Below are 18,780 nucleotides of genomic sequence, written 5' to 3' on the forward strand. Positions count from 1 at the left end.
AACATTATTATTCTTCTTATTATTATTATTATATAGTTATGAATACACAAGTGAGAATTTTAAACTCCATACAGCCAGTACCCACACGGAGAAAGAGTGCTTCTTATAAGAGGCTGCATCTGATATAAAACCAGAAAACTGAACTGCCTTCATGTAAATGGAGCTTCATCAGGAATCAGAGGAAACTCTGAGTTCCTGCCTGGGCCACATCAATACAGAAATGTAAGCAATGGCAAACAGCATCAGGAACAGAATTTGACAATCAGAGATGAGAGAAAGCAGATAAGCCTTGTTTCCGACAGGTCCCTTGCTGTGCAGGCTAAGTAATGAGCATTCTGGAGCTCACCCTGAGTAGAGCTTGGTGGCTGAATAAGGCCGGACCCCAGCTTCATTCACAGAGAACATGATGGCAGATAAAAACCATCTCCTGCTCAGTTTTATAGTCCCTCAGAGATCCTCTCTGCTTGTCCAGTGCTCTCTTGAATTTGGATACTGTTCTTGTCGCTATCAAATCCACAGGGAGGCTGTTCCATGTGTCCACCACCCTTTTAGTAGAGAAATATTTCCTTACATTACTCCTGAGCCTATCCTCTTTCACCCTCATGTGCAATTACTTCTTGGAGGTATTTAAATGTCTCTCTCCTGTCTCCCCTTTCCCTCCTTTCCTCCAGGGTACACCAGGGTTTAGATCTTTAAGTCTGTCCATACAATCTTTATGATGGAGATCATTGACCATTTTAGTAGCCTCCCTCTGGACCGACTCCATGCTGTTTCTATCCTTTTGAAGGTGCGATCTCAGTATTCCAGGTGATGTCTCACCAGGGACCTATACAGGAGCAATATCTCCTCCCTTTTTCTGCTGACCAGTCCTCTCACTATGCAGCCAGGCATCCTTCTGGCTTTTGTCATCACCCTATCTGTCTGTTTGGCTCCCTTAAGATCATCAGATATGATCATCACCCAGTATCTAGCTCTTGTTTTGTGCACAAAAGAGCTTCCATCTCCGATACTGTACTGCTCGCTTGGGTTTTTGCAACCCAAATAGATGACCCTGCATTTTTTAGCATAAAATCTCAGCTGCCGTTCCTCAAGCTTCACTAGATCCCTCCTCATGTTTTCCACACCTTCCAGTGTGTTTACCATACTGCAGATTTTGATATTATCCACACAAAGGCAAAGTTTTCCTTATAGCCCTTCCAGAATTTTGCTAATAAAAATGTTGCACAAAAGCGGACCAAAGGCTGATCCCTGTGGCACACCACAGTAATCCCCATTTCCTCGGACAGCACTACCACTAACAAGGGATGTCTTGTTGAATGTCAGTGACACTCACACACAGGCTTCGTTATGGAAGGTGCTGCAGCCGCTGTCTCCTAGGATCCATGCATGAGAAGTGAAACTAAAGACAGAATCTGTAGAGGAAAACTGGATGCACAAATCTGCAGTATTATTCTTCACCCATAGAAACCATTCAGAAAGTCCTACTAGGCTTTGATGAAGACTCCAATCTGCTCGGACTGAATAAGTCAGGTGCTGGTCCTTGCTCAAACTAGGGGTGGCCTCAGAGGAAGGGGAGGATGCCCTACCCAGCCAAGGAGTTTGTTTCAATCCCCACCCTCCTTCAGGGAAATTCACTGTGCCCCCATCTCTGTTTCCCTCATACAAATGTTTCTGGAGCCCCCGCTGGCTGAGGCTGAGCTCTGTTCACTTTCTCATGCTGCACATGGTAATACCTGATAACAAGACTAAGACCCTGCTCCCAATATTGTCTCCAAGTGTTTTCCGAGCACATTAGTGCTTTAGCAATGAAAAAACTTCCTGTTGATAAAATTCTGGTTTTCTTCCAGCACAAGTCCTAAATAGTTATTGTTAGCATTGAACCGCAGATATGGGAAACTCATTGTTAGTAATATTTGTCCGTACAGTTATTTCATTAATGCAGGTTGGAATTAGAAATTTAGTGATGAGAAATTCTACCTCTAAATAAGAAATAGAGCTCAGAAAATACCGAGAGGTTCTTATTCTACTGTTGAAACCTGGAGAAAAAACAATTTCAGCAAATTAATATTCATTCCAACAATTCTGGAGCCTAAGATGGCTCTGAAGGTACTTTGCAGACTGACCTTGCAATGAGTATTAATAGTCTGGGACTGTGTGGAGCGGCACTGAAGACTGATTGAGGTCGTGATCAAAATGTACCGTGAGAGAATTTAAATAATCACTGACAGTCCCTAAAGAAAAACCACATTGAAGGAAATGCAGCCAAAGGTTTTGTTTTAAAGTATAAAATCCTGCATGTGTTACCCTTCTCGGCTCCACATTATGGCCTGTTCTGCTGCCTGTTGTTCATTACTCCTGATTGCAAAATGACTCTATCCAGAAAGCGACACAGAAATACTCCCTCAACTGGGACCAACTTATTTACATTTTAGCCTCTAATTTCCAGTGTTCACATTTTGGCAGAGGTGATCTCCAGTGAAATTACAGGATTTTTTTTTTCCCAGCAAATATCACGCAACTGTTTCTCCCATTGCCCCCCTCCCCCTCCCCCTCCCACTCCCACACCCACCCTAGCTGAAGGCGGGAAAGGTTATGGTGAAGAAACAGGTAGAAAGGGCATTTATTCCTAAATGACTTGCAGGTGAGGGCTCGGCCAGGAGCTTTGTTTGTGATATATCAGGTGAAACCCATTTCCATGAAAACCTCACAAGCTCCCATGGCATCAACAACCTTGTGATTGTGTTTTCCACACACCCAGAGCAAACAATGAAGACATCAGCCCAGGAAAGTTGTTCTTTTAAAAAAAAAAAAGAAAGAAAGAAAAACAGGAAATGCTGGTGGACTTATGTCAGTTTTTACATTACAATAAGGTTTCAAAAGATTCTGCTAGGGTTTGCAGAGAGAAGCATCAATCAGGGAAAAGGAGAGAGAGAATTCTCCTGTAAGGACTGCCTGGCACAGAGGAAATCAAACGTCTTAGAAGAATAACATTTATTCTCATAGAAATAATAACCCTCCGGCTTTAATAATCTGCAAGTTCAGACTTTAGGGTATTACAAAAACAAGCAGTGCATCAGAGGACTGCCAGAAATCCTTGAGTGCAGACGGAGTTTGCTTCCATTCACGAAGGCGACTGCTTCTGAACCTTTGATGGATGTTTCTGAAGGAGAAACAGCCAAGGTTTCCCTAAGTGAGTGATGTAGCATAAAGGAATCATTTCCAATTACTTCCCATGGCAAAAAAAGAAAGAAAGAAAACGCAATGGCCTTCGGATAGGAGTCCCGCCATGCGCTATTTCCATTCTGCACTTCCAGGGCTTTGCTTTCATGTGAGCTCAGCATCCGCACTCCACGCAAGCTGCCCAGCCCGATATTAAGGAGGAGAATGTCCTTAAGATCTTCAGAGGTAAAAGATGTGGGTGAGAGATGTTTAGGAGGACGGCACAGTGAACCCTCTGGGGCTGAGAGATGTGGGTAGGAGGGCGGCTATCTTAGATCTCAGTGCAGCCTTTTTGTATCTTACAGGAAGAAGGGGGTCCGTGTGGTCTGGAAAATGTATGTAGTGTAACATGGCCTTGTGTTGGGCCTTTAATAAGTTTTGCACCTACAAAGATCCCAGTGAAATAAAATCATCTCTCATGCAACAAGTTTGCTAGAACACCCGAGCCAGCTGCTCTTTCAGGAACAGCTTTTTCAGGTCTTCAAATCAAGGAACCCTGCCTTACACATTGATCTTCTTTAAAGAAAATGGAACCTGTGCAGTTGTTTTTTTGTTGTTTTTTTTTTTTTTGCTTCTACTTTAAAGTATAAAGAAGACAACGTGTGTACCTCAAAGCCAATGTCCAGCCCACATTATTATTACCTGTTCTGGACATCAGATAGCCAAGCTCAGGCTGGGCTTGAGACCCCCACACAACCTGTATTAATCATTCATTGCAGCTCCATCTTAAATTAACTCTGTTTAATGCATACAACACTGAGGAACACCAGAAGGAAGTATTTCTCCATGGAAAGGGTGGTGATACCAGGAAGAGTCTCCCAGGACAGGCAGTAAAGGCTGAAAAAGTGACAGGATGAGCACAGAGCAGCCTCAGTTGTGAGGAAATGAAGGTAAAGCCTGAAGTCCTGTGTGTTTCCATGTTGTACTGCCAATACTAGGGACATATAAAAGAAGAATCAAAAGTAATAACGACTACGTTTCATTTTCTGCATGCTTCCTGTTCCCTTTGATAATAGCACATGGGGTACAGCCTGCTGCAAGCTTCCACCTCAGTCAGCAGAGGGGCTACCAGAGAGAAACTCGAATGCCCTACAGATCACAGTCCCCATGCCAAGGAGCATTCGGTTTCGTTAGGTCTTCGGCAGAGGGTCAGCTATGCTGGACCTCTTGGGACTTGAAGAACAAACTAAAGACAAGGAAGCAAAGCATGAAAATGCCTTCCGTAACATTCATCCAACCTCTGGTCTTAACCTATGTTTGTGACAAATTCTTGGCATAAAGGCGACTATCTTTTCTGAAATTTGGGAAATGTGTTCCTCCACCATTTAGTCCTGAGAAGAAATGCTCTCAGTGTCAGCTGATGCCATCAAATTGAAATGATCCCGTGTGTGCTGAGAGTCCATTCCGGCTCCAAACTGACTCAGTGCCAGCTCAGCTGGAGTCTCTGCAGTATTAGATTTAATACTGTGGCCTCTTCTTTTCCCTTTCTCACTGCAGCAGCAAAGGTCAAACCCTGAACCAACATGCTTGGCAAGATTGCTGGGTCAACATGAGTGTCGCACTGGGCAGCAGATGTCTGGAAAAGGTCACTACATACACATCTTGTTGGTACCCAGCTATCATGGCTATAATAACAGGGAACCTTTTCTTGGAAATATCACTGCTGAAGGCCCAGAAGTTGGGTGAAACTATTCATGCTGCATCTTACCTACCACTGTACAATGACTTTTTTAATCCACTTTTCGCAACAATTTATGAAGCCAACTTCCTGACCATTTCTTCTGTTTCGGCAGCTATGTGCATACCTCACTGACTTTCTAGTACATGCAAAAAAATGGATATTATGTGTGTATTTTTTATATGCATCTTTATTTGAGTTTTAAGACACATACATAATAGAAACAACAACAAACAGGAACAGCAATGACCCAGCCCACAGCCCCCCTCTCCCCCTATCCTCCACCCCATCCAGCAAGGATCGGAGAAGTGAGAGAAACAGTTCACAATGGATCAATAAAGAACCTCGGCCAGTAGGAGCTGCAGAAATGTTGAGGTCATGCTTTCCTCGTAGGAAGACAGGCAGTCTCTTAACATAGGGACCTCATATCTTATGGAAGGCTGGTTTTTGCCTCAGTGGGGGCATAGTCATAGTCCAAGTTTTAAAGTCCAAATTCAAGAGTTCTAGCATTTCTGAGAACCAAAAGTCAAAGGTTGGTGCATCGCTTTGGATCCATTTGCGTAATATACATTTCCTAGCTATTCAGGCCCCCTTAACCTGCTTTCAAAATTATTACATAGAACATAAGAACATCAGAAATTGCCATGCTGGGTCATACCAAGGGTCCATCAAGCCCAGCATCCTGTTTCCAACAGAGGCCAAAACCAGGCCACAAGAACCTGGCAATTACCCAAACACCAAGAAGATCCCATGCTACTGATGCAATTAACAGCAGTGGCTATTCCCTAAGATCAGAGAATACCCCGATACTCACATAGTTGTGTTTGTTGGAATCAAAATCCCCAATGTTTCAGACATATACAACAATTTCCCAGAAACCATGAGTTGGAGGGCATTCCCACACAAAGTTGCCACAACTGCAAAGCATTTTACACATCTCGGTGTATTTATAAGTTTCATCTGATACACTCTATAGGTATCTTCTCAATATTGTTAACAATATTGAGAAGATACTTTTCCAAACACAGTCTGTGCTTAAAATAAGATCACCAACCTTAATTTCAGAATTTAAGTCCACATTCCATAACCTCGCTAATGCAGCAGTTTGTGAGTGGTTATTGAATGAAGAACTTTATATATATACTCGCCAATGATTGCTTCCTCCCCTGAAACATCAGTAATAATCTTTGAACTGGACCTGAGGAATGGGGCACTGTTTTTACCTCTAACATTTTTGTTATAGAGTTAGCAAGTTGTAGATATTGCAAAACATTAGTGGCTCCAAAGCCAAGGGGTTCCTGACAGTGTTGAAATGAGAATATTTGTTTATTTTGATAATCAATAAAAGCATTAAATGTAGCATGGCCTACTTGAGTTATTTGTGTAATGAATTTTCTTCTTTCCTCTGGCTTGATCCAAGGATTGCCACAAATGGGTAAGCAGGGAGACAACTTCTAATAATGAGTTATGTGCATAATATCCGTTCTTTCATGTGCACTAGAAAGTCAGCGAGGTACCCGCTGACATTGAAGAAACAAATGCACAGCCCTAATATATTGTACTTTGGAATTCAATGGGCAGGCGTGACATTGCTTTTGTGGATTTATTTGGAATAAATATATTTTAGCCTTGTATCGAACTGTTCCCTATCCATCATTGAGAGTGGGGAACGGGGCTAGGCTATGCATTAGGGACTATTTTGAATAGATTAATGTTTTTTTAATTGTATTTTTATATGTTTTGGGTTCATATTTGTAAATTAAGGTGCTACAGAAGTGTAAAATGTAAGGTGATATGTAGAAAAAGGTAGGTCGTCCTTGGTTGCTGGACTTGGTATGCCCTGATCTGTAGCCTGTGGATACTCTGTGAGAAAGTGAAGGAGCGTGCTGCTGCCCAGAAGGACCTGGGAGGATGCAGGTGAACTAACGCTCAGAGCAGATCACTAAGCCCACAATAATATAAACCAGCCCCATTTGCAGCATATTGCTTGTTTGTTTCACAGGATGACTATGCCATACATCTCAAGAACTGGTTTGTAAGAAGCTCAGCATCCTCTAAATCCCCCTCTACCCCTAAAAAAGGGACAGAAAACTGCAGGCTCTTTTTTTCTTATGGCATTTCCTGGACTTACAGCTTTGGTATTCCAAAAATGCATCAAGTGGTCAAGAATGATCTTAGCAAAAAGTAAATGTTTGTCTTAACCTAAGGCACATTGGGATTTATTCATAGACCAGCAATGAGGTCTCACCCCCCCGTTCTGGGAGCACTTTAACTCTTTAAATCTATGCTCACACTTTGCCACACCAAAGTTCACTCAGTAGGAAACTCCATGTCTTCCAGGTGACCCTCAAATAGCAGAATGCCCTCCTAGTGTCCAATTCTCTAGGGATTTGTAAATCCTGCAGATAATTTAACCATGTGTGAAACTCTGCATCATTGATTAAAATGCTATGCAAGTCTCCAGTTCACCAAGCACGAGAAGATCAACCCAGTATAGCAAAAAAGCAAAAACTCCCACAGCTTGGAATCCTGATCCCGGTCCTAGGAAAACAGAGATGTTCAGATAACCTGACCTGGTCACATGAAAGAGATGCATGCAAGTGAGGGCTATTTGACTACTATTACTTTTTATAATGTTTTACTGATGTCTCCCCTCACAGCTCAATGAATGGAACAAGCAATGCAGAAAATCTATTATGCAACATTTGCACAGCAGCAGTGATGACGCATGGCCCCAATTTTCACAGCCACCCCCCCCATCTGTTCTGTCATTTCTGACAATTGCACGAACCCCTGGACTCCATGCCACACACTAGGAAGGTAATTCTTTATGAAGCAAAAGAGCCCGGTACATATGGGTGGCAGCAAAGCATCGATCAATTTAAATCAGATTCACAAAATACATCTGCTACCTAAAACACAGTTTTCCAGATGAATGATATACTTCATGTTTGATTCATTTTTAATATGTTTTCTCAGTGAGGCTGTTTTAAATTACTTTGGTTAGTAGATGACTGCAAAGTTGAAGTTGGGATTTCATGAATGTGGTTGGTCCCCGTAACCAAGCCAGAGTGAGAAATGCACCTTGGGACACTTTTGCCAAGCTCCAGCTTTTATTGTCTGAACAGTACCTCTCCAGGATTTGTTTTTATTTTAAAAAGTGCATTAAAATAATATTAATTCAGATATCTCTGAATAATTTTGAGCAATTCTTCTGGGTAGCTCATGACCATGGGGACCTCAGAAACAGAATGCATGTTCATTCCAGGCTTGCAGTCTTGTGTTACGTTTGGGAACGCTTGAGCTTCCAGGGACTCGTCCAAGAAATGTAGAGCTAATGAAGTGAAATGTGGGGTCTCAAGCATCCTTAGGAATACACTTCCAAGAGGCACGACCTTCCTTCTTTTTGAAATCTAGAAAAATGGAGCTGCAAAACTGAACCAACAGTCCCACTGTTTCCAGTCCAAATAACTGAAGTGTGTCCTACTTAAATATGCTCCAAGTCTGCAGAAATTTGCTGGAATCTCCAATATGTTCAGCATCCAAGAGCCCATCTAATGTGGCTAAGCTTCCGGAAAAGTCACCAGATCTCCTGCTAGTCTCCAGACACTTTGAGCAGATATGAATTTAAGGATCCACAAATCTTTCCTTTTGCTTTCTGGTTCTTCAGTTCAACAAAAAAGCTAAAGCTGTCAGGTAGAGTGACAAGAGGAAGAGAATGCAATTACCTCCATAGTGAATCTGTCCAGCCAAAAACTCCCAGCACCCATTAGCAGTGGCAGTGAAATGAAGTCCTAACTCTAGAAAGTAGAAGCCCGGGGCTGCATGGCAACTCACCACGAAGTTTGTAGACCTCTCAGTCCCCAAAACGCCTTTGGAGTGGTCCGGATGCAAAAACAGGTTGCTGTTTGCCGGTTCTCCTGCTTCCCTTTTCACTGGAAACGCTACACTACTGAGTCCTGGCCAAAGACCTGGGTGATGTGCCAAGCTTTGCAGCTCTTAAAAGTCAGCAGGCCTGATCATCATACTGACAGCCTGGAGGCCATGGCTAGGTCCCTTCCAGTAGTGCCATTTTATTCCATTATACTTAGCAGTGCTGAGGCCACCAGAGTAGTAAATTCCATTTAGATTGGAGGGACCACAAGCATCAAACCACCACCCTGCATGAGAGAGGGGAAAGAGTACATTAGTGCAAGAGATCTGAAGGTTAAACTGCTAGCGGGAGATGTGATATAGCTGTTGGGGAACTTGAAGATTCCCTATATTTATATCAGGGGCCGTCCCAAACCAAGGTGGAATCAAGGGGGCGCAGGCATGTGAAGCAAAGCTGAGCCAGTCATACAGAAACTGCAGATGGTGCAGCCTAAAATTTAATTATAGAAAATTACTAATAGTTCTTTACTAATAATAAGAAACGACTCAGCCCTGATTTAGCAAGGGTCTATCTAATCACTTGCACATGATGGAAGAAAACCCCTTAATAAATCACTCTTTTTTGACAGGAATATGGGAATCCAAATTTATATAAAATAGTTCGGAAAACTCCACCCTATGCATTGATTAAAAAATGAATGAGCTATCATGAATGAAATGTAACGGTGTCCTGCAGTCAAGGATGGACACAGTGAAGTGGGACTGAGCAAGGCAAAAGCAAGTGCGGTCGATTTCTATCCTTAACCCGGTTCTGTTCCCAGGTTCCTGGGTTCTATGGACCCGGGTTAAGGCACAGCAGGCAGTGGGGTGGTGCACGAGCCACCAGGAGGAACAGAGATAGGGGGGCCTGTGGTATTAGGACCCAATAGAATCTCCTCCTTTTCTCTCACCAATGTCATCTCCTTGTTTGCACATTCGGAAACCTTGGGAAAGCAGAGTTACACCCAGCCAGAAGCAGAGGTTGCAGAGATGATGACAGAAGGTCTGCAGGACACAGTGGGAGGACTCCTCTTCCTACAAACCTACCCTATCAGTTCATCTTTAACCCTGTTAGTACCTGGGAGACATTTAATGGTTTACAGCTGCATTTCCAGCAAAGTAGAGCACCACCTCCTGCTTTTGATAGATTAGCAACTATTTTTTTGGTCTGGAAGATTTCTCCTGCTCTCTTGGATTTTAAAAAAATTGAGTCCGCCTATTATAAGAAGAAATTAAGCTAAGTGGATTCCAAATTCAATGTAAAACCATTGTGAAACAAAAAACACAAGAACCTTCATCCACAGCTACTGGGGGTTTCGTCTAATTCTGTAACCTGCGCTTCTCCTTTTGTCTTTCTCTGCCAGGCACACAGAGCATGGGCTCAGGGGGTCGCTGTTGCACAATGGCCGAGACTCCCTTTCCCCAGGGCTGTGAACCCAGACATCAGAAGCTGGGCTTGGGAATAGAAAAGCTGTTTTGCAAAATCTCTTTGGGACTATGTGGCTACTGACTTTCCAATGACAGGAAAGATCACTTGGAGAAGCAACCACTGCTGGAATTCCCCTTTATCCGTTAGAATTTCATTGAATACAAAGAACCCTTTTCACTGGCACAACCATGGACCATGCACTCATGCACCACCAGCTTTTCTCCCATTCTGAACCTACAGCAGAATTGTTTTGAAATCAGAATTTATGTGGCTTGTACACCACTTCATGCAAATTCTGTATATTGAATTAAGATCAAATAACAGACTCCTTGCTTCACCTCATCATCTTTTGTCTTTTAAATGATTTTGATTGGTGCCTTGTAAGAAATTGCTGTACGAGGAACTGGCTCGGTTAACCCCTGGTCTCCTCCAGGTCTTCTGTGAATAGCAGTGGATCGCAGCCACAAACTTTACTAGTGTGCAGTGACTTTAAGCCCCGCCCCCTTTGTTCATTACCTCCTGTTGCCATCTGGGCACATCTGCAGCTGCATCTGTCATTATCAACATCTTTGGTGCTGAAATCGGTCCCTGTGGGACTGAAGCTGCTCGTCCTTCCCGCTGTCCCGCTGTATCCATGCAAATGTAGCCTGTTGGTGAATACAAAACAAACACAAGAAAAATCAAATAAGAAAGCAGCACTCACTCTCTTTCTCTCTCATCACAGTCTATCATTGGAATAGGTTCCTTTGTATTAATTTGTGGGTTGGGAGGGTGAGCTATTTGGATGTGATTAATTTCATCTGCTTTGCACTCTGTCCCAGCTCCTTGGTGAGAGATGGTACAACCGTAGTAGGAATTTTATATTTATTGATTTATTGAAAATATTTTTCCCCGCACTTTCCAAAGATTGGAGCTGGTTTCAAAATTATGCCTATGAAACAATGCAATAGAATAGGTAGATGTAAATCAGTTATTTACACTTTCGGATAATAGAATGTTGGGAATTATTAGGAAGGGAATGGTGAATAAAATGGAAAATGTCATAATGCCTCTGTATCGCTCCATGGTGAGACCGCACCTTGAATACTGTGTACAATTCTGGTCACCGCATCTCAAAAAAGATATAATTGCAATGGAGAAGGTACAGAGAAGGGCGACCAAAATGATAAAGGGGATGGAACAGCTCCCCTATGAGGAAAGGCTGAAGAGGTTAGGGCTGTTCAGCTTGGAGAAGAGACGGCTGAGGGGGGATATGATAGAGCTTCAACAGCAAGAGGAAATGTGGAAAAAGATTTGCATTCACAAAAAGCAGGGAGTAGCTGGCTTGTTACAGCGGTTACTACCCCAAACCAAATAAGCCTGATACTTCACTTTCAATGCATAACCAGCATAGCTCTCTGCTACAACGGCAGGGGAGGAAGTCTGATACTACGTGCATATCCAGCATAGCTCTCTGCTTCAACGGCAGGGGAGAAAGACCGATACTTCACGCATATCCAGCATAGCTCTCTGCTTCAACGGCAGGGGGAATGAAGACAGGTGGATCTATATACAGACAACAACCAACAAGGACTGAATAACATAGTCTGGGTAAACAATAAGCATGGGTGTAGCTTGCTTATTGCGGCGGTTACTACCCCTAACTAATTAAGCTAGATATTCACTTAGATGCAGTTCTAACACTGCTTTCTACATTAATGGTGGGGGTGGAAGGGAAATAGAACCAAAAGGTTACTAAGAGCCAAGACTAACAGAAGAATGAGAAAAATATAAATAAATAAAAAGTGCAAAGCTTACTGGGCCGTTTGGTCTTCTTCTGCCGTCATTTCTATGTTTCTATGAGGTGTTTAAAATCATGAGAGGTCTAGAATGGGTTAATGTGAATCAGTTATTTACTCTTTCGGATAAGAGAAAGACTAGGGGACACTCCATGAAGTTAGCATGGGGCACATTTAAAACTAATCTGAGAAAGTTCTTTTTCACTCAACGCACAATTAAACTCTGGAATTTGTTGCCAGAGGATGTGGTTAATGCAGTTAGTGTAGCTGTGTTTAAAAAAGGATTGGATACATTCTTAGAAGTCCATTAACTGCTATTAATCAAGTTGGTTTAAGGAATGGCCTCTGCTATTATTGGCATCAGTAGCATGGTATCTTCTTAGTGTTTGGGTACTTGCCAGGTTCTTATGGCCTGGATTGGCCACTGTTGGAAACAGGATGCTGGGCTTGATGGACCCTTGGTCTGACCCAGTATGGCAATTTCTTATGTTTTTATGTTCTTAACAAGACAAAGGATCAAAGTGAAACAAACAGACACTGAAGCAACTGCTTCAAAATATACAGCTCCTCTAGAAAGATGGAATGAGTGGATAAGATATCTAAAGGGAAGATTCAAACTCTTTCCTAAAGAGATACGTTTTGAGGACTTCCTTGGAAGCCTTGGGGGCTTCTATGTTACTCATAGCTAGAGGGAGGATTCTCTGTCAAAATTGCTCTCTCTCTTGTTTCGATTAAGTGCCCAGCATTAATAGAAAATTTTGATTAGATACATTTTCAAATCAGCAGTGGTCCATGAAGAAGATCTATTGTTCATGAGATTATGGGCAATAATGGTGATGTTGTACCCAATGCACCAATATACTGGAAGTCAATGCAGTGATTGTAACACAAGAGCTATGTGACCGTGTATCCCAGTAACTGTTAGCAATTGTGCAGGAGAATTCTAGATGATTTGCATAGATCTCAAAGTTTACTGTAAATAGGAAGACCAATAAAGAGAGGACTGCATTAATCTAATCCAGAAAATATGAGTGACTGAAGAACAGTGAGAAAATTGGTTGGATTGAGAAGTAGCTTTAGATGTTGCAATAACCGTAATTTGGCAAATGAGATATGAATCCCTGATTTAAGATGAGATTGCATTGTATCAATGACAATATCCAAGTTGCATACCTTATTTACAATCAGGATCTTGATGTTTTTATAGCTTTTATATTGATGATTTATATTGCATGTGTGTGTTATTGGACCACTTCTAGCCCATGTTGGCTGTGGATTTGTTCCATATAAATACCTAGAGTACCTGAATGTAATCTGCTTTGAATTGTCTGAAAGGCAGAATAGAAATCTAACAAATAAATAAATAAACAAAGGGACAAGTCCACCACAATTACATTGCATTACGCTGATCTGCCGTCATCACTAGGTCTATGATATCATGGCAAGAGGTCCAGGACAGTGCAGTCTGATCAGAACAAATATTTGCAAAGTAAAGAGTGTCGTGGATTGGTGTGCCTGGATAATCAGGAGAAACATCCCTTTTTCTACAAGATCGGGAGGGGGGGTGTGAGTGGAAGAAGTGGGTGTGGTCCTCCTTGGCCATCAGATGGGCATCAATGCACCTCATCAGAGGGCGGGGCTCCAGCACTGCAGTAACTCTCTGGGGCTCTTACATGGCTGCATCATCCGAGGGAGCCCTCATCTCCCTGGGCAGGCTTGGTCCCTCCACTACCACCATCAGTGCTCCCTCTAAATCTTATCTTGGTTTCTAGGGGTTAATTGCATCTCTGTAGAGAAAGACTGGTGAATCATTTCACTGAGAATCATTTACTTTACTGGTGGGATTTGTATTAAAGTTGAGATAAGATTCTGATGCAAAGGGGGGCAACATTTTCCCACCGGGGCCAGAGGGTTGCCTTGGAAAAACGAGAAGTGGGGGGAAGGGTTCCCCAAAGAGAAAGAGGAGCAGGGATGGAGGTGGGGGGTGTAAGTTAGGTATTTTATTTGGTGGTAGGAGAGAATGGAAAGCAGAGGAATGTACAATGTTGGTGCTCCTGAGTCCATCCATGCCCCATGCTGATGTCATCAGCAAAGGCGCAGTGTTGCATGTTTTATGATGCATAAAGGCACACAAACCCCTGGGCCTTTGCTGATGCCATTGGCATGGATGGCCTTGGAGCTAGAGCATCAGCAGGCTGGAAAGACTGAAAATTAAAAAATGATAAGCAGGTTGGATAGAAGGGCCCTGTATGCTCACCTCTGTTCTTTCACCTCCAGATTTCCAGATAAAGGGTGAATTTGTGAATCTAGGGGCTACTTTTCACTGGACGTGACCCATGATATTTTCTTCTCTGTTTTCTTTCTTTCTTTTTCACACAACTCCTTCTGTTCCTTTTGGCTTCAGCTCGATCAGAATTGCCCTCTGCTGGGGCTGATGCAGCATGAGCCTTCATTTGCAGGGTGTTTTTGTCCCATTTTAATCTCCTTGCATTCAGCCCAACTATCCCAGCGACAATCCTCAGGTAGCACCACAGACCACAGCTCCTTCCGGCAGCCTCTGCAGGTGTCGTCATTTCCTCCTTTCCTCCCAAGGGCTGTGAATGCTACCTCTGCAGCATCCCTAGTCCTTGCCAGACTGAGGAGCAAAAGCCGGGCATGGGATCTGAACGCAGACCTCCCACATGGCAGTGCACGGCACTGCCACCGAGCCACCACGGTGGCCCTCGTTTTTATCAAACGCTGCTGAAAATACTAAAGCTGCTCGTGTCTCGGGAGGCAAGCAGTTTATTTTCTAATGCTGATGTTTGCTCTCTCTATTTCTCACCCCAGTCAAGACATCAAAACAAGCAGCTGCCTGGGTATTTAGTTTGGCTTTCTGTTTGCATTGTCCCAGCGGCAGACAGTAGTGGCAGACACCTCTGGGTTCTGAAGGCAGGAGACTCATTCCCCAACCTAAAAACAAAATATTATTTCAGGAAGAGTGGAATGAAGGCTCCTGTACCGTTCAGGGAATAACAGGATGGGAGAGCAGATGCGCTTGTTGCTTACTGAGTATTCTCCGAATTTTGAAGTCATTCAGAATGCCCAACCTTCTTGCATTTGATGACGCTTATGCATTTCCTTAACGGCATCACAGAGCTGGAAGCAAGCTCCCAGAGGTCTCTCTATGGTCCCAGATGATCTTACTCATTGTCTGCCCTGTCTCTCACCCATGCTCCCCTAAGCAGTCGCAAATATTTCAAGAGTGCACAGATTTCTTGGAAGGCATCATAGCTTCAAGTTTCTGGTTTTTGTCCAAAAAATATCACTCTTGGGCCTTGTCAGAGAAGCAGTTTATGCTAAAGAAATATATTGAGAAGAATGAGCTTGAAACTGCCAGGGGGGCCTCTGCAAGTTTAAGCTGCGGAATTTGGTGTCAGAGGATGTGGTCAAGGCATACAATACAGCTGCACTTAAAAGGAGTTTAGACAAATTACTGGAGAAAAAGTCCATCAACACTTAATAACCAGGTGGACTCAGGGAAAGCAACTGCTTATCCCTGGGGGTGAGCAAGACGAAAACGGATCTACTCTGCCAGGCACTTGCTAATGACCTACCTTGGTCAGAAATGGACCTTGCTCTTAGGCAGTATGGCTCATCTTATGGTCTTAAGGTTATCTGGCTCCAGGCACTAAATCAAATAACATTTTATTGTCATTTCTGGATCATGGGGGTCATGAGAAACAGAAGAAGCAGGGGTGCTTCATAAGTCCTATCCCTTTACATACTGGGTCTTGTAGTACTGATTTCCTAATCTGGAAAAGACTATTAGGGTCATTCATTAAAATGCGTTATGGCGTTAATGCACGTGATAATGTATTAAAGTATGCGTTAATGCCATAACACATTATTGTTCATAACGCATGGCGCAAATGCAAATTTTTTGGAGGGACAGGGTCAGGGAGGAGTTTGGGCAGGATTTAGTTAAATGAGGGGCAATATCGCACTGTGCAATAGCATAACGCACACTATCACACAGTTTTAACACTGGAAATAACTACACCTTTTTTCCTAGCTGTGCGATATGCCTGAAATGGCCATAACACAATTTGTGCTAAATTTTTTGAATTGCATTTTGGCCATTAAAGGGGGGGAGGGATAAGTTCTTGGAGGAGAAGTCCATTACCTGCTATTAAGTTCACTTAGAGAATAGCCACTGCCATTAGCAATGGTAACATGGAATAGACTTAGCTTTTGGGTACTTGCCAGGTTCTTGTGGCCTGGATTGGCCACTGTTGGAAGCAGGATGCTGGGCTTGATGGACCCTTGGTCTGACCCAGCATGGCATTTTCTTATGATCTTATGTTCTTAGAAGGGCTACCAAAATGATAAGGGGAATGGAACAGCTCCCCTATGAGGAAAGACTAAAGAGGTTAGGACTTTCAGCTTGGAGAAGAGATGACTGAGGGGGGATATGATAGAGGTGTTTAAAATCATGAAAGGACTTGAACAAGTTAATGTAAATCAGTTATTTACTCTCTCAGATAATAGAAGGACTAGGGGACACTCCATGAAGTTAGCAAGTAGCAAATTTAAAACTTATCAGCGAACATTCTTTTTCACTCAACACACAATTAAACTCTGGAATTTGTTGCCAGAGAATGTGGTTAGTGAAGTTAGTATAGCTGTGTTTAAAAAAGGATTGGATAAGTTCTTGGAGGAGAAGTCCATTACCTGCTATTAAGTTGACTTAGAGAATAGCCACTGCCATTAGCAATGGTAACATGGAATAGACTTAGCTTTTGGGTACTTGCCAGGTTCTTATGGCCTGGATTGGCCACTGTTGGAAACAGGATGCTGGGCTTGATGGACCCTTGGTCTGACCCAGTATGGCATGTTCTTATGTTCTTATGTTCTTATGTTCTTATGAGGGGAGAGAGAGAGGCTCTGGGGAGGGCCTCACTGTGTGCACCTATTTATATCGCTATAGGAGGGCCATCTAATATGTCGAGGTGAGGTGTTGGTGGTGGTTTAGGGTTTAGGGGCCAGTTTTGCATGTAGAGTGAGATGTACGAACAGCACAGTAGCTTGATGGTACCCTGTTATAGAGTCCATCAAGCTACGGTGAGAGAACATAGTACAAATTTTATTATCAATGCATTAATAACTCATTTTGATGAATCTAGGGGTATATTAGGTATAGCAGAAGGCACCGTCACTGTAGATAAATAAGCAATTTTGGCTCACTCATTCTTTCTGGCCTGTCTTTTCATTTCAGTGAAAGGGAAGAGAATCAGATTTTGTTCAAAATACATATCTGACTTCTTACCTTCTCCTCCCTCCCCCACACAATAATAAAATCCTGTTGCAGTTTGAAATATTGCTGACCTTGCATCACTGAGAAAAGGACAGACTCTCATACAGCTACTGGCATCACCAATAAGTGCATGAAGTGTACGGTGCCATCAGCTGCGCAACAGTCCAGTCCTTTATGGTCGGTGTATAAAAATAATAAATAAAATAAATAACAGGTGATTGGGAAGCCACTGCAATGTGCACCTTGTCCACATGTTGGTTCGCTGGGTTTGTAAGGAGCCAAGGAAGTGTTAGACTATGGGTGGATGCGAAGTAAGAGCATTATGGAAGGGGTACGCATGGTCCCAGGAAATAAACAGTCTACCTCCTTATGTCACTGCGTCTCTGGGTGGTTGCCAGCTGGCACAACATTGCCCAGCTGCAAACACTGTGGGTGGCCTTGAGCAAGAAGGTTGAAAGATGGAAGGGTGAGAAAGAAAAGCAGGAAAGAGAGAGAGAGATGAGTAGCAGTAAAGACCTTAAGTCATGGTTTCTGCTGCTTGCATGGCTTAATGGTTCATTGCACAGAAGGAAGGGACCAATGAGAAACCAGCCAAACACAGCATCGCAGCAGACTGGTGAAACACTGGTTAAAATTAAGATCTCACTAGGGGACTCGGGGAAGCCAGAGTGCAAGCTGACAGAGCTCCTGGCTCATGTTTCTAGCTTGCTGGTAGTGGCTTGTCTATTGGCTAACAAGGAATAAGGGCTGTAGAGGGATACAGCTGTTGTGCTCTCAGATAGCTGTCACTCCGTGGGTGGTACAGGGGCACTTTTGTGCATTATATGGCATAGGGTAATGTTTGCCATGGCAGATTCATATCATTACATCATTGTTGGCATCTCTGGTGCTATTTTCAGTCAACCCAGTCATGGGGGCAATGGGAAATGTGCAAAAGAGCAAAAAGAGAAATCCCTGAACATGATTAAAGCAGTAGAAACAGCAAAAATGTTGATTATGCCTCGTAATTTTGAATGTTGCTGAAACTGCCAACATGAAGTCCACAGGACGGATGAAGCTGATGACACGTGTCTGAAGGAGTTTCCCCTGTCTGCGCCTGCTGGGAAACGAGGATCTGCCAGTGTCTGCGATGCTCACCGATAATTGTGCCCTTCACTGCCCAAAGAAAATTGCTCATAGTGTGAATAAGCTTCGTTGCTTTCCCAGTCCCTCAGCTGGATCCGGAGAGTGTACAAGGCATGTGAAGTAAGCTTGTGAATAAATTCGTTTCCCAACCAGTGTTCTCCTGATGGGGACCCGAAACCCTGCAAAATACAAGCACATTACAGCTGGTGAGGCATCGGGTACCAGACGGCTTCAGTGCCTCAGGGACTGGCTGAGCCAGGCCTCGAGTGACTGATAGTCTCAGTAGTGAGATGAGAGCAAGAAACCAGAACTGACTTAGTTTTCATCTGAAGAACATTTGTTA

The 18,780-nt window shown here is 43.2% G+C and overlaps 1 protein-coding gene across 1 annotated transcript in view; it reads right to left on the reverse strand.

Moving 5' to 3' along the window:
• Positions 1–5,149: 5,149 nt before the first annotated feature.
• The window catches only part of LOC115073419 (angiopoietin-2-like), a 63,882-nt gene continuing 50,251 nt past the window's right edge, over positions 5,150–18,780 (reverse strand). The window contains exons 7-9 of the mRNA XM_029571828.1: positions 18,450–18,616; positions 10,755–10,885; positions 5,150–9,057 (exon numbers count right to left, since the gene is read on the reverse strand). Of these exons, the coding sequence (XP_029427688.1) occupies positions 8,897–9,057; positions 10,755–10,885; positions 18,450–18,616 (459 nt within the window). The 3' untranslated portion in view covers positions 5,150–8,896. The remainder of the gene's footprint in view (positions 9,058–10,754; positions 10,886–18,449; positions 18,617–18,780) is intronic.

The sequence above is a fragment of the Rhinatrema bivittatum genome, chromosome 11 (assembly GCF_901001135.1).
Source record: "Rhinatrema bivittatum chromosome 11, aRhiBiv1.1, whole genome shotgun sequence".
Classification (NCBI taxonomy): Eukaryota; Metazoa; Chordata; class Amphibia; order Gymnophiona; family Rhinatrematidae; genus Rhinatrema; species Rhinatrema bivittatum.